General features: G+C 44.5%; 1 protein-coding gene across 1 annotated transcript; it reads left to right on the top strand.

Annotated features, from left to right (window-relative positions):
* On the top strand, nt 1–10069 carry ATPAF1 (ATP synthase mitochondrial F1 complex assembly factor 1). Its single transcript, XM_075037052.1, has 9 exons — nt 1–227; nt 599–707; nt 1274–1324; nt 2063–2125; nt 3519–3569; nt 5382–5429; nt 7499–7594; nt 8219–8326; nt 9288–10069. The coding sequence occupies exons 1-9, from the start codon at nt 43–45 to the stop codon at nt 9480–9482; spliced, it is 906 nt and encodes a 301-aa protein (XP_074893153.1). The 5' UTR covers nt 1–42; the 3' UTR covers nt 9483–10069.
* The last annotated feature ends 5345 nt before the right edge of the window (nt 10070–15414 follow it).

Below are 15414 nucleotides of genomic sequence, written 5' to 3'. Positions count from 1 at the left end.
GCGGAGCGCTGAGGCGGAGGGACGGCGAGGGGAGCGGGCGCCATGGCGGCCCCGCTGCTGCAGGCCTGCGGGCTGGGGGCGGCCCTGCGGAGCCGCGCCGCTCTCCGCCCGCTGGGGCTGCTGGTCCCGCCGAGCCGGGGGGTGACGGGGCCCGGGTCGGGAGAGGCGGCTCTGGAGGAGAACCCCTTCTACGAGAAGTACCGACACAAGATCCGGGAGCTGCGGAGGTGCGGGGGCTGAGGGAAATGGCGGGAGCCGGGCCCTGAGGAGAGGGGAGGGGGCAGCGGGGTCGGGGCTGCTTTGGGGGAAGAGGGGGTGCGGGGGGAGCTGGGTTTTTCGGGGAGGGGGGTTTTAGCTTTGCGCCCTTAGGAGAAAATCGGGTGGTGTAGGCCAAATGCTGCCCTCAGATTCACGCGTCGTTGGCACCAAGTCAATCAGAGAGTCGTCTCCCAACGCGGTCAGCTTGGTAAGATATAGTTTTACTAACAAGAAACTAAAGTTTTAAGCTGAGAACGTGAATCGGTACCGCAGTAATAACTTTAAAAGGCCAAATGGCGTTAATCACCCAGTACTGCTAATAGTCCCTGTTCCGCCTCAGATCCAGTCCAGATGTGTTTGAGTCCCGCATGGAAAAAAGAAATGAAGTGAAAAAGCAGCCTGTGGGATATTCTAGTCAAGGAGAGTTTATCAGATGCATGGAGGAAAAGGCAAGGCCAATTTTCTTTGTAATTCATATCTACTAATGCTATAATGTCATTTATAGAGGATCAGCATAATGTTACAAACGTTCTTGTTAGTAAAGAGCCCCAGAATTTCACACTCTGGTGGCTAAAAGTGTTGTTTTGTATTCCAGTGTATTATTTTGCTATTTTGGGGGCTGTAAATTCTGTGCTTGAAGCCTTGTTTAAATGTTTAATTAGTTCCAGATTAGTTTGGCCAGATGGAGTGACATGATCTTGCATTTATCAATTATTAGTGAATGCAAGAAAACGGTTCAATAATATCAGATCCAAAATGCATAGTAGTTTGCTTTTAACTAATCCTTTCTGGTGTTTAAATTCATAATTCACGTTAAGTTACTCATCTTCCTATTTACTTCTCCTAATCAATCATTTATTTTATTAAAAATGCACTGCAGTGATCTTCAAGTATCTGAAACTTGAGCTCCTACTCAGGACCCTGTCAGCAGGCATGTTATGCGTGGCAGGGGAGGCAAATAAATAGTATTATAGCATCAGCTATAAAAAATAAAGAAGAATATTCTCTCTTCTAGGCGGAAGGCTTGGGCACAAAGACATCAAAGGGCGGATTCACAAAAGATAAGGTAAGGGAAACGATCCTAAGTGTTCGGAGGGGACATGCTGGCAAATCAAGGATGTAGATTAACTTGTATTGCTACCATTAGTGCTTCAGCCAAGAGCTTCCTGAGGTAAACTAATGTTCCTTATGCTGCACTTGAGTATAAGATTTTAATTTCCTATTGGGTTCATGTTCAATCTTAAAGCTTGCAGCACTCTGGGTTTTTGTTATACTGTCCTTTCTCTCTGACACCCTGGAAATTCCTACTAGTTAGGGGATCTGTACTGAATGCTTGCAGTAACAAATGGAAAGGGTTAACCTGCCTTTACAGCGTGTAAATATATTTCCAAAGATTAGCCAGCAGAGGGACAAGAGAATGGTTTTATTCTCTTTCACATTCTTGTATTTTGGCAAATTTTCTGTGTAAATCTGCCAACAGAGCATGTGTCTGGTGTGGCTGAAGGCGAAAGGCTGCAGCTCCTTTTGCAGCTTCAGTAGAGATCTGCACAACTGGAGCAAAGTGTGTTCTGTGTCCTGACAGAATCTCTTCTATTCTGCCTCAGTGTGTGAATCCACTTCTCAGTGCGTAACTGCTCAAGATTTACTAGTTTCTTTGGTAATTAAGAGGACTAAGTCACACTGTAAATTGAATTAAGTTCCTCTAGCTTGGTTTTGTTCTCTGTAATTGCATCCATTCATTCTGGATTCTCACTTGAATCACAGAACTGTCATCATGCCAAGTTCTTTATGCTTTCTCTTGCAGACACTTGATTCGATTCTTAATGTTGAGATGGTGAAGGAAAAATCAGCAGAGGAGATAAAACAGGTGATGGATGTAAATGGAATAAAGTTTGCTCCACATCTGCGCTTAATAGTAATCTAGATGTGAGGATGGCTATGGATGTATATTTATAAAAAGCACATTCACATGCATGTTCAATAGTAGAAGACAGAGTTTTCTTCATATAGGTAAATTCACCTAGGATGCACCCACTTGATAAATAATACATCTGGACTTGATCACTCAAAAACTGTCTCTACTGTAATTCTTACTGTTGTCATTTAATGTGTAGCAGTTGAATTGGCATTAGCAAGCTCCTGTCAGGTTTGAAGCTAGGTAAAGGGAAATCCTAGCTGTAGTTCATATGGATTATGCTACATCTGTTTTGCAGGAATAAAAGCAAAGCTTTTGCCACTTTGTATCTTTGTTTGCATTACCTGTCATTCACTAGCCTGTGTACTCACACTAAAGTTAGTTAGGGTAAGGAGGGGGTGGGTGGGTCTGTTTGCTTGAAGAACAGTGTGAATCGAGTTATTCCTCCTAATACCTGCTTGCCTTTGCACTGTGTTCCTTTTTATCTAGTTATAAGTCACATCTGTTGCACATTTCTGATGTAGCTTGAGGTGGATCTGGTATTTTTTTCCTTACCAGACTGTATGCCAAGAAACTATGTAGGCATGATCATTGAAGGGGAGGAGCGTGTATGAAGGAGCCTTCTGGCTCAACTTAGCAGAAACCTAGCTGCTTTCCTGATAGCTTGAGAACATTATAGAAGTGGGTTTGTGCTCTGGAGGGGATGGTGTGCCAGCAGTTATAGCAGGGAGTGGATTTTGTAACTCGTGAGTTTCCTTCAAGTTCCTGTATTTCTGTTTCATTGATTAAATTAAACATTTTACTGACAATTCTCTCTAGTTGTGTAGGACTGGGGAAGAGCAACTGAAAAAGTCCTGAACTCTGGGCTTTTACTTGTACTTCTCCATTTATTAAGGACTTTGAGCTTTTATGTAGGTATTGCCATCCTGCTGTGGTGAAGAAAAAGATTGTCAACGCAGAGGAGCATTATGCAAAATCTTGGCTTCTGTTGAAAATGTTTTGTATGTTCTTTATTAAAAAAACCAAAACCCCCAAACCCTCTAGAAATCATTAGTGTGATTGTTGGGAAAAATGTAAGAAGCACTTCTGATGGCTAGTAAATCTTAAGCCACCTCTGAGCCCACTGCTTATTTCTGTTATCTAGTTGAAATCTGTCATTTGGTACAAGTACTCTGGAACCTTAGAAGTGTTTTGCATTAGCAGGGAAGTCAGTCAGCTTGGTTGAAAATTGACTTCTCAGAGTGCTTACAAAGGTTAGTTGACAAATGGAATTCTTTTTAAAGCATTTAATATTACTGCTAGATGCTTGATTTTAACTGTATCTCATCTCCTTTGTTTCCTACAGATTTGGAATCAGTATTTTTCTGCAAAAGATACAGTTTATGCTGTTATTCCTGTAAGTAGTTTCCCTGCAGTTATGCACTTGAAAGGCCAGTGTGCAAAGCTTTCCTTTCTAACTGTGTTTCTGTTGCTTTTAAAAGCAATCATTGAGGGAAAATGAGGTTTCAAGAACAAACTTTCTTTCTGGATTGAGTGTTCTTATTGCCCCAAATAAAGGCTTTTGTTTCATAAAATGTGTATCCCTTTTTTCTCTCATCAGTCTCAATAAAGCTACTACGTTTTTCTGCACACCTGGCTTGAATTTCCAGGCATTTTTTTATTATGAATATCCAGTACTCTTCGCAGGGCCTTATTTTCTGTTAAGGTAGCGTTTGTATTTTCACATCATTTTTTCTCAGAGTTGCTCATTTTTTTCCCCTCTTCCCTGCAGCATGGACAGCTAACTCAAGTTTAATATGGCAGTGCTAGAGCACTTGGCTAATAACTTGCACGTGGCTAATCACTTATGACTTACTTTCGTACATTTAAAATTATTGGCAGCACTGTCTTTCATTGAGATTGCATGGTGCTTCCTGTGATAAGATCATATTTCTTATTCCTGATAACTTTACCAGATGTTAATTGTTGTTAATCTGCATTAGGCTGAAGGAGGTTTTTTTCGCTTTTGGGATTTCTTTTTATTCTTTGCTTCAAAGTCTCTATGTGATCGTGATCTCTTAAATCTGTCTTTTCACAGCTGGGCACGAACTGTGTGTTCCTTGAGTTCTTGAAACCTCATTTAGATCTGGGGTCTGATTTGCAATTGTACTTGGCCCTTTGAGCTGCAACTGAAGTCGTTGGGAGGCTGTATTCTAAATGTATGAAGCGCTGTACGCTCTGAAAAAGGCAATGTGGGATTTGAAGTCAAGCAGCATTGCGTTTCAGTTTTCCCAACATGTGGATGTTGTGAAAATAGTTTGAATTGCACGTTTACTGTAGCAGAGGGCCAAAGCCTGGGACTCCAGTTAGGATGGTGCGGGTTTTTTATTAGCGGGGCTGGAACTGTTCTTTGGTGCAGTGTTTTAGAGGAGCTTGGGAAGCTTTTAAGGCTTTAATGCAAACCAGATCCTAGGCATGTTAGGAAGTAGTTCGTGGTGTCATCATCGGGGAGAAAAATACTATGTCTTTTGCCAGAAGCTTTTTGTTGGCTGGAAGAAGGGCCTCACATAATTCCTGAGTGCTCAAAAGCACACACGGAGGAATTTTGTGTTGATGAATAGCATGTGTTTTCTTTCCTGAACACCTTAGAGTAGGTAATGGTGCTGGGAAGAGAAGAGCAGGCGAAAGATTTGGGGGAATGCAGAGAACACATGAATGAGATTGCCAGGCTTCATCAGGGATGACCGAATATGTTTGTGGTTTTAATATAAACCTAAGCAATAAGTATGTTACTTGAGTAAATATCTAGGCTGCATTGTAATACTGAAGCACAGATGACTACGATGTAAAATCCACAGTTTGGGGCCAGGGATATGTCGTCTTGCTCAACTGTTGACACCACATGATGCAGTGGAGCTGTTACTGAAAAAGGGCGTAACGTAAGCATGAAGCGTGGGCCCCCCCACCTCCAAGGAATAAAGCTTTGAATCCAAGGAGTTTACTGCTGCATCTTAGAGACAGCATTGTTAAAACAGGATACCAGTGATATTTAGGTAACTAAGAACTAAACACAGTTTTCCACGTACATGTTGTTAGCTTAGCTGTTGCCGCAGTGAGGCCTTCTGTAGATGGAAGTTGTACCCTGTAAAGGTTAATGAGATGATTCTGAGTAACTGTGCATCCACATGTGTGTTATGAAAATTGAATTTCTCTTTCTCCTCCCCCAAAGGCAGAGAAGTTTGATTTAATATGGAAGAGAGCCCAGAAATGTCCATCGGTACGTATGGCAGAGACTCGCAATGCATGGACGTATAGCTGTAATGCATTTCTCCTCTCTAAAGCCTAATTCATAAACTTTTGACCCTCCTGTATTCAGACTCATTGTATCAGCTCAATTAGTAAAATCTAGGTCTTGAAATACTTGTCTTTGTGTTCAGGTAAAAGCAATGGCTATTCATATGTATTAAACAGTTTGATCTAGCTATCAGACATCTAGATATAAGAGATGTAGGGTTTGGAAATGAGAGCACAGAATCTCCCCAGCAATGGATTTAGCTACATGCCTCTGGTTTCCATTAGTTGGTGTCTTGTGGTTAAGTCTCTTCCATGCAGTGTTGTGAAGAGCCAAGCCTTTTAGGGCAGCTTCATTGATGTTCCTGTTTACCTTTCCTTATTGCTTAAAGGATCTTTGCTTTAACCTGGAGGAACTGTTGTTAGCTATAGCGACGTGTCACTCTGGCATTACGTTGCACGTACATGGAGAAAGTGAGTTCTCTTGTCTTAACAGTTGGTGTGAGTTGCTCCTCTTTCTTTTTGTGTTTCTTTACTGGCAGTGAAGATAAGCAAGGAGTATCTGAAAGGGAAAAAGACAGGAAATCAATGTTTGGGTTCTGTCCACTGAAAGAGCTGAACCTTGTCATCTATTAGCCTGCTTTTCCTCATCATAAATGTGCATAGCCATGCTTTCTTCACCATGCTGGTGATCTGTGATAGGTAAATGTTGGTCAGCTCATATGAGCTATTTGCATGGAAGCTATACTGGGCAGGCACTATGCTGTGTCAGTAATGCATCTCCATCTCTAAGGGAGCGTGAGTTGTCAAAAAAGACTATATGGCATGTACTGCAACATTTGGTAGTATACGTTTTGTTGCAGAGCATTGTAATTTAACAGCTGTGACAGGGGAATTGGGTGTAGTCAAACCCTTTATTACAGATACAGAGTAAATACTCTGTGGGTTGTATCTTAGGTGTATGCCAGCACAGCAAAGCATAAAATACTGAGAATGCGTAATATGGTTATTTTGGAAATGAGTGGATTCCCAAGATTTGGGTTCACTGTTTCTCACCTGAGTTGGTGGATATCTTGTAAGCTTCAATTAGAAGATTCCTGTGTGAACGAGGATGTTGCTGCTTTGAAGAAGTTAAATTACGAAAGCAAAGAACAGCTACTAACAAGCTAAAGGATATCTTTCTGCAGTTTTGTACCATGTGCTGCTGGATTAGTATTATTTTCTATTGTTGAAAGCAATGTGTTTTTACAGTAATTTGTGTGCTGAAGCATAGACTTTGTGCAAATTTCACCATGCTGAGACAGAAGTGAAAGGCTTCATTCCTGTATGAAAACAAAGTAGCTAGATTTTGCTGAGAAGAGTGCTTTTGTAGGTCTGAATGGGAGACGCTACTGAATTCATGGATGGGTCCTGTATATTTTACTTGCCAAAAGCAAGATCAAATATATCTGGCTTCCCAAGCTACTTGGAGCTTGGAAAGTTATTTATATAGTTTTAAGTGCATTTCTGTACAGTGCATTGGCATTTAGTCAGATATCCTGCATGTTTTTCTGCTCCCGTGTTGTCCTTTCCCTTGGTGTGGGAAAATGAGCAAGTCCCTAGCCTATGGAGTTGAATAGACTGTAAATCTCTGGAGAGAAAATGCTTGCTGCCTCTTCTGGAACAGTTGGTGAAATTACAGGATTAAATACTCTGAATGCTCCTTATCTTATATTTGACCATTTCTGCTGTTAATTTTCTAGAAGTAAACAAAAAGGCCGGTCTGAATGTTCTCCACTGTCCTTCCCTTTCCTTTGTCTCATATAATACTAATAAAAATATGTGTCAACATATTTGCTAATGAAATAATACTGTTAAGGTAATGCTGGTTCATTGTCTGCTTTGAAGTCTGGTTCCTGCTGTCCTGTCAGTCCTGGTGGAGTAAAGAACCCCATTTTCTGTTGTGGTTCTCCTGCTAAAGCGTTTATGCCGGAGGCCTGTATGACATGGGCATCATTTTGTTCTATGAAAGGGAGGATTGGGTTTTTTTTGTTTTTTTTTATCATTTCTCTGCAGTTTCTGTATGCTTTGCCAAGAAAAGAAGGCTATGAGTTCTTTGTGGGGCAGTGGTCAGGAACAGAATTGCACTTCACTTCCCTAATAAACATTCAGGTGAGTGGTTGAAATAAAAAGTCCAAAAATGGCTCAGGATCCAGAAATATATCAGCATATTACAGTATATAATAATTGCTAAATTGTTTAACAAACAAATTGTCTAGCTTAACTTGAAAGGAATTATGAGGGAAAAACTGCTATTAGAAATGGGTAAATTAGTAAATTAATTACGGGTAAATTAGTAAATTAATTACAGGTAAATTAGTAAATTTATGGGTATTAAGTGTCTCTCTGATCTAAAGGAGAATGAGGTAGAAGTCAAATAGTCTCATCAAAATAGAAGCAAGAGCCTAGCTTTTTAGAACTGTTTGTGCAAGCTACTTAAAATACCAGTAGATGCTATAAGATGAAATGTCTTCTGGAAGCTGTGGGTTCTTTTTCTTTAGTCAAGAAAAAACCCAACAAAAAAAGAAAACCCAAGAAAAAACCCAACTCTGCAAATCTCTTGTTTTCTGTAAATACCAGGAATAATGAACTTTTAATTGGAACTGACCCTTAAGCCCTGAAAAATGACTGCCTCCACAGCAGTTAATACTCAGAAGTTTTGTAATCAAGCCTCCAAATCTGCAATAGAGCTGAAGTTCTTTATGGGATGCTGACAGGTTTCTTTATCTCCTTCAGACCCAAGGTGAAACTGCTCCTAGCCAGTTGGTCTTGTACCATTATCCTGAGCTGCAGAAGGAAAAAGGGATAGTACTAATGACAGCAGAAATGGACTCCAAGTTCTTGGTAAGAGAAATCTGCTCATTGGCTTCCTTCATTTTATGCTGCAACTCCTCCTACAGCTTTGAATTAAAGCCAAATTAAGGTGAAGTCGTTAAAAGACCCTTTCCCAAAGAATGGTCTACTAGATTTCTTTAACCTAATCTACTTAATACTAGGGAAAGCTAAAGGCAAATCATCAGTCTTTGTCTATCTGGTGATTTCAGCTCATGCATTCTTTTTTTTCTTTTTTTTTCCCTTTGGGCATTATAGTTTATTGTTGTAAAAAAACATAGAAAAGCTTCTGGTTTTCTTATTAATGGAAGAAAATTTAAATGAAAGCTGTTGTTACCTGCCAACAAATTAAAACAGTGTTTTGAAGTTTAATACTACTTGTCAAATCAGGAGACCTCCGGAGCTTTGTGTTAGGTTTCTGTGTGCCTTTGCTCTTTTCTTTATGCGTGGGTGTACTGTTGTTTGCGTGTCTGTAACAGTACAATGCTAGGACTAATAGGAGTAGGGATTATACTGGTGGAACAAGATAACTAAGCATCCCACCTCTAACTGACCTACTTATACCAGTTCTGAAACTAAGCACAAAGGAGTCCATTGGGAATGCATTTGCCCTGTTGTATCTCAGAGTAGACAAAAAATCAATTTTTGCAAATAGGTCAACCGTAAGAAGGGATAGATGAGACTGGTGCATCTCCAGTGCCTTAGAGTGGGCAGGGATCATGAAAGACATATTTGACCTCTGAAGTGTATGCTTAGCAGGAGAACACTTTAAAGACACGGTGCTAAAGTGTGTAAGTAGGTCAGGAACAAGAGGGAGGTGGTCTGTTAAGAGATTCGCTAAACTAAGGTGACTTGGAATTAAGTCATTCGATGAGTAGGACTGCAGTCTTTCAGCTGCTGAAGAGTCTTTTTCAACAGGATACTCAAATAGAACAAAACCTGACGGTAACACGTTCTTTGTTTTAACTCGCAGGTGGTCCATGAAGCACAGTGCTTGGCGAACCAAGTGCAGCTTTTCTATGCAACAGATCGTTCTGAGACCTATGAATTAGTGGAGACCTTCAACCACAGATCTAGTGAATTTAAATATATGTCAGTTATAGCAGAGCTTGAGCAAAGCGGACTTGGAAGAGAACTGAGACCTGGTCAGGTTTCTGACAAGTCATAGAGCCCGACCTGCGACCTGCGGGTGAAATGAGCCAGCAGTAGGCAGGGGCGTTCCTAGATGGGGTGGTCCTGTCTCTTTTTGTTTTACAAATTTGGTTTGGCTACAGAAAGGATCTGGAGACATCCTGGGAACGTGATAGTCGAGCCTGTCTGGCACTGATGCAAGATGAGGACTTGGGCCATTTGAATGACAATAACTAATTGCCAAAATGGAGCCCTGTACTTCAGCATAACTTCATCAGAACGAGCCGTTTTCCCGTCCTGTAACTTACTGCTGCATGCTGTATTTTGAAATCTGAAATAAAGTGATAGAGTGGGAGCTATGTAATGGACAATATTGACATCAGGAGAGAGAACAACCAATGTTTCTTCTCAGTACGTGCATTTTAAATGCCCTCCGCCATTATAATTGCATGGTCCAGTGCTTTTTAATCTGTGTGGAATTTATATGGGCTTGTCCATCAAGAAAAAAGAATAGGACCAATGGTCTAAAACAGACTCCTCTTTGTTACTTTGTGTGTGAGGCTCCCTACACAGATGTATACTGTGGCCTGTTTTTTTCTCAGGATTAAAAAAATAGTGACTAGATTTGTTCTGGGAATTTTGTGCTTCTTAATTGATATATTAATTTTATCCTGTGGCTGTGTTTCTGTCTTAGAGATGTTTTTCTTGAGGACTAGGATATTATGAACATGGTTTTATTTTTGTATATTTTTTTAATAGTGTAGAGGAATTATTGCCTGCTTTATAGAATTAGTTTTTCTCAGACTGGCATCTAGTCAGCGAACGCTACAAATGGTATTTGAAGGGACAGAAAATAGCTCTTGTTCCCATTTCAGGAAAGGCATTATCCATAATAAAAACAAGATGGACTGGCATAGTAACAGAGAGCGAGCCACCAACCGGCTTCTCAATTGTGAAGTGACATCTCATGAAAGAAATGTATTGGTATGGATATGCATAGCTGCTTTAACACGGCAGTGTTGGTAAGATTCTGGCTTTACAGACTGCAGCAGGTTTGGTTTTTTTAAACCTGCCTTCAACAAAAGAATCCCAAAGCATTTGTGCTTTGAGCTGCTCTTGTTTCATTCCCAGCAGAGGCAGCCACTGCGTCTGTGGACAAGGGCATGCTGCTGCAGTGCGATGTGCAGCCTGTGCATGGATTTCCAGCGTACCACTGCTGCTCAGGTAGACAAGTAAAGAGAGGACATCCAGGAGCTTCCCAGGAGCAACGCTGAAATATTTCCCGTATCCACATCAAATCCCTAGCACTAACTTGCCCTTAGCACTAATTATCCGTTACGTCCAGGCCACATTGCGTCTTCCCATCAGCCTGCTGGAGGTGGCAAGCATTCCCTCCTTTTCCAAAGAAATGGAGGCAAGAAGGGTATGCAGCTTGTCTCTCTGTTAGAGGAAGACCAATTTTTTGGGCAGGGCTGGTACTGGATTTTCTGTGCTGCCCTTAACCATGACCTGATATGGAGGTTTGATTAGTTATAAAGGGCTCTTACACCATCTGCTAGTATAATTGTAGGACCCTGTTGCTGTAATACTCACTGTCACGCCGTACTTTCTCAGCCTGTTCTTTGGAGATGAACATTGTTCAGCTAAGCACTAAAGGTAGGTAGTGAGGCTTTATTGTTGGAGTCTATTTTAGCAGCAACTCATATACATTGGGTGTGAACTCTTGTCCGTTCAGGGAATTATAAGATGTTTTTAGAAGGGGCACATCTTGTCCTGGGGCTTTGCTGCAAGGAGATGATCTTGCTCCCTGGTAATGTCATCTTTTTGTTTATGATTGCATTGGGTCTGTGAGTGTGTGCATAGCAGGGGAATAATCAGAGGAGGTGTGGATAGGGCTGTTATTATCTGAACAGCAAATCACCTTTATTAAACAGCCTTTCCACTTTTATAGCATTTGTGCTCCATTTATCATTTTCCCTTAGCTGAAGTAAGGGCAGTTTTGATTCATTATTCACTTCCTGCTTTGAAAAAGTCAGAGTTGCTGTATTCATTTTTAATATAGCTATAATATAACAGCTCCAGATGAGTAATGGGCAACAGGAGTGAAACTCAAGGCTTCCAAATCTACACCTGAGCCTCCTTCTGAGCTTAAAAGACCAAAGTCTCTAGTAAAGGCTGTAGCAGTCACTACCTGTAATTTTGAGGTTTCTTTTTTTTTTTTAATCCATCATGTGATTAATCCCAAGCTAAGGACTTCTCCGAGGGTTTAAGACAGACAGACATGGCAAAGTCAAGAAAAGGAAACATTTCTTGCATTGCATGCATTGGAACCGTTTTTAAGTAAGGCCCAAACTGAAGAGGCAAAGTTGGATCATACTGCCTGCAGCCATTTTGCAAGGGACTGCATTTTCTGGTCCTGGCAGAAGTGGAATGGACTGATGGAGGGAGCAAGGGCTTTTTTCTGCAGGTGTATTCATGTACCTTAAAGTGCATGCCATAACATGTTTCCTCCTTGTGTCAGGGTGAGACCACTTGGCACAGAAGTGACTGACTTGGTGTCAGCGATCTGGCGCTGTATTGCATCACCCCGAGGAGCAGAGGAGGAAAGAGCTGGCTAGACTTGTATGTGCGTGCGTGTGCAATGGGAGGGAGATAGTGGAGGGTTTACAAAACTGAATGCTGCACACCCTCCTGGGAGGTATTCTCAGATCTGCTGCTGGGGACGGCGTTTGCTGCAGCCCTGGAAAATCCTACTGCTGTGTTTTCTCCAGGAAGCCAGTCCGATGGACTGCGCCACTGAAACACTGTTGTGAGCAGGGGAAGCTTCAGACAGCTATTTCCTACTGTGTTCCTGTATGATCTGTATACAGATTATCATCTGTATTCCTACAGATAACATGTAGGAATGCAGATTATAAGAGCAGATAGCCCGGTAGCCTGAGAGGCTGCATCATCAAACCAGAGCGTCTTGGTCATGGAAAACAAGAGTTGTTTCAATATTCAGTGGCCCAGTTGTAGGGTGCAAGTTTGACACAGTGTGAATAAGCTCCCTAATTTGTAAATGGAAAAGTGGAAACTTTTCGTACTTTTGGAAATATGTATGCTAATGTGTGTGCTCGTGCTATAGTTAGGACTTGAACAGCACACTTGGATCTGTGCTGACTGCTGCTGTGGTGGTGATGAGGCTGAAGCTGGGGCAAAGACTCCTAATAAAAAGGTCCAAGAGAAACTCTAGGCCTGATCCTCCATCCCACTGAATGCTTGCTGTAAGGGGGGAGTAACTCAGCTGAAGAACTGACCCCACAAACCACCCTTGCTGCAGAAATAGGCCAGCGGTGTTTCGTGGCTGTGTGGCTTCTCCGGTGCCCGGGATGCGCTTGTGCGTGAACCGCGCTGCCGGCTGCCTCGGCGCGGGCTGGCCACGGGGGTGGGCGCCTGCGAGCCTCGGCGTGGGCACGGACCCCCGGGTCTATCTGTGGCTTTGTGCAAATTGGCCACTAAAAACTCGCATAGGGGTTGTAAGATCCGATGCGCTTAGGATGTGCGTTGAGCCTAAGGGCTGGTGAAAATAACCCTGTTAGTCTTGGCGTGGGGAGAGAAGGGAACTGTGAGATTTATGTGCCGTGCAGCCGCTAGAGGGAAGGTTTGTCTCCTTATTCTGAGCTGCTGGCACAACGGAGCTTGCATGAGCCTGTCTGCTCAGCTTTGTGAGCTTGGGGTGAGTTTTGTGCAAAAAAACCCATTTAGATGCCCAGGCTGCTCCTATATGGTCGATAACGTGGTGGGCTGCGCTGAGTTAGACCAACAGTTCCCCCAGCCCGGGGGACCACGTCCTAGAACCTAAATGGGCTGCCTTGGGGAGGGCAAACACCCTGCAATAGTTTTCCAGATCGCTTTGCCGATTTCCAGCCATTTGTGGGCCAGGGTCTTCCTGAGCTGGATGCATCTGTCTTTGGTAGCCCTCAAGTGGGCATGTTGACGGAGGAGAAGCCACCTCCTTCCCTCCGCGCTGTCTGTGGTCTGCCTCCGGCTGGAGGCGAGCCCAGGGCCAGGGATGTGGCAGCAGCTCCTGCTAGGAGCGGTGGGGCAAGTTTTGCAGCCGGAGGCTCTTCGTTATCAGCATCTCAAACCCCTGGCCTGCCCACCCACCCCTGTCGCGCCAGGGAGATGTACCCCCACGTCAGCAGGAAACCCGGAGCCCGTCCCGCTCCCCGGGGAGACACCCTGGCTTGTGAAAGGCGGCTGTCGCAGCAATCAAGGAAGTGCAGATTGAAGGATGATGGTCTTACCCTCACTTAAAATGCTGACTCCAGTGCTTTTTCATCTGCGCCTGGTTTTCCCTGTGCCTTAGAAAATGGCAAGACTCCAGTGCCCTCTGATCCACAGCTGAGGAAGTTCTCACTCCCCGTCTCTGAGCTTGTGCAGGACTTGGTAGAACGAAGAGGGGGAGCTGGCTGTTCCTGACGCCGCGTAGCCGAGGCCAACTTTTTTGGGGACGTCCTTTGCCTCTCTGGGAATAACCGGAGCAAACCCACCGCTCCCTTTGCTATGTCTTGTGATCTGCCCGGGCACGCAGAGCCTTCAAACCCTGTCTCTGGTCGATGGGGTGCTGTGCCGACGGGCTGCTGGGGTGCCCGCTGTGCAGGGCATCGCGGGGCCGGGGAGAGCCCAGCCCGGTGCCACAGCTCGGGGGGGTCTTGGAGGGGGCTTACTGCTCCCACCCGCAGCGCAGCTGCGTCCTGCCAAGCCGTGTGAAGCTGCATCGCCGTGTTGGGCCTCTTTCCGTGACCGCCCATGAGGCCCGATGGAGCCGTCCAGTGCTCCGGGCTTGCTTCCTTCCCTGCTTCCTTCCCCCCTGATAAATTCAGCCGTGCACCTGCCGTCAGGAGCAGGGCCAACCCTCCCTCTTCCTTCCTCCAGGGCAGACAAACGCCCTCTTCACAATAACACATCCCTCCTGCCCCAAACCTGCCCCTCGGACCTTTTCCTCTCTTCCCAAGTGACTCCTGCCCTCCATCCCTGCAGCTGGCATCCCGGGCGGCTCCGGGACTGCGGGCTCTCTACTCCGTGAGGTTTCCAAAACCTCGTGCGACGGGGTAACTCCCTGACCAGGAGGTGTTGCTCACCCCCCTGGACTTGTGGGGCAGCAGCTGATGCAATTTCAGCCCTCGTGCTGTGTTCCTGGCCCCTCTTTTGGCTCCAAATCGCTGAGGGTGGGAGGACCCCATCTCGCCTTTAAGTATTTTGGCTCCATCTCGCCTGGATGTAAATCCTGGTCACGAGTTCCCTTCGGGATCTTTGCTATACGGCCAAGCCCCCTCAGTTTTGGATTTGTGCCTGGTTTTTGCTGGGGTTTCGGCTGAAAGTTTCCTCCTGGCTTGGCGTTAGCTGTGAGGAGTTACATCTGCTCCGCAGACCTCCGCCTCCTGCTCACGAGGTCTGAGGACATTTTGTGGTTTCCTGCATCCCTTGGGGAGGAGCGTGGACACTGGTGCCCGCCGGGTCCCCGGGGTGGAGGACAGCAGCGTTGCTCAGCCTTTGCCGTGACTTGGGGCAGCTGCGATGTGCAAGCAGGTGGCATCCAGCATTGGGAACGCTCCCCCAGGTGCCGAAAAAAGACTTTGCGGAGCTGCTGTTGCTGCATGAATCTGCTGGAGCCAGGCGTGGGGCTGGTTTGCCAGCAGCCAGAAAGAGTCTGCTGGGCTACTTGAGCCGGATCCTGATTTTAGTTACTTCAACCTGAGACTATCTGCAATGACTGTGAGAGATTTGCTCAGGAGCAGGGCAAGGCTGATGTGGAAAAGGCTCTTGTCTCCATATACCTGCCCGCAGATCCTGGGGTGGCTGTACACACAGAGCCGAGCTTTCGGGATTAGGGCTGTTGTACTGAATTAGCTGATGGTCGTGGTGGGAAGCAGCTGGACAGATGAATTTGACAGCTCGTGCTTCCCTCCTGCCCCAAGAGCTGA

This window comes from Buteo buteo, chromosome 10 (assembly GCF_964188355.1).
Source record: "Buteo buteo chromosome 10, bButBut1.hap1.1, whole genome shotgun sequence".
Classification (NCBI taxonomy): domain Eukaryota; kingdom Metazoa; phylum Chordata; class Aves; order Accipitriformes; family Accipitridae; genus Buteo; species Buteo buteo.
Note: the sequence above shows the minus strand (reverse complement) of the source record. Positions and strands in the feature narration are given on the sequence as shown.

What these genes read in the sequence shown, in the direction of transcription:
- ATPAF1 (XM_075037052.1), top strand. Translation starts at nt 43, where the DNA reads ATGGCGGCCCCGCTGCTGCAGGCCTGCGGGCTGGGGGCGGCCCTGCGG. An exon ending in TCAGATGCATGGAGGAAAAG is followed by an intron (nt 708 to 1,273) that starts GCAAGGCCAATT and finishes TCTCTCTTCTAG; the next exon opens with GCGGAAGGCTTGGGCACAAA. An exon ending in GCGGATTCACAAAAGATAAG is followed by an intron (nt 1,325 to 2,062) that starts GTAAGGGAAACG and finishes TTTCTCTTGCAG; the next exon opens with ACACTTGATTCGATTCTTAA.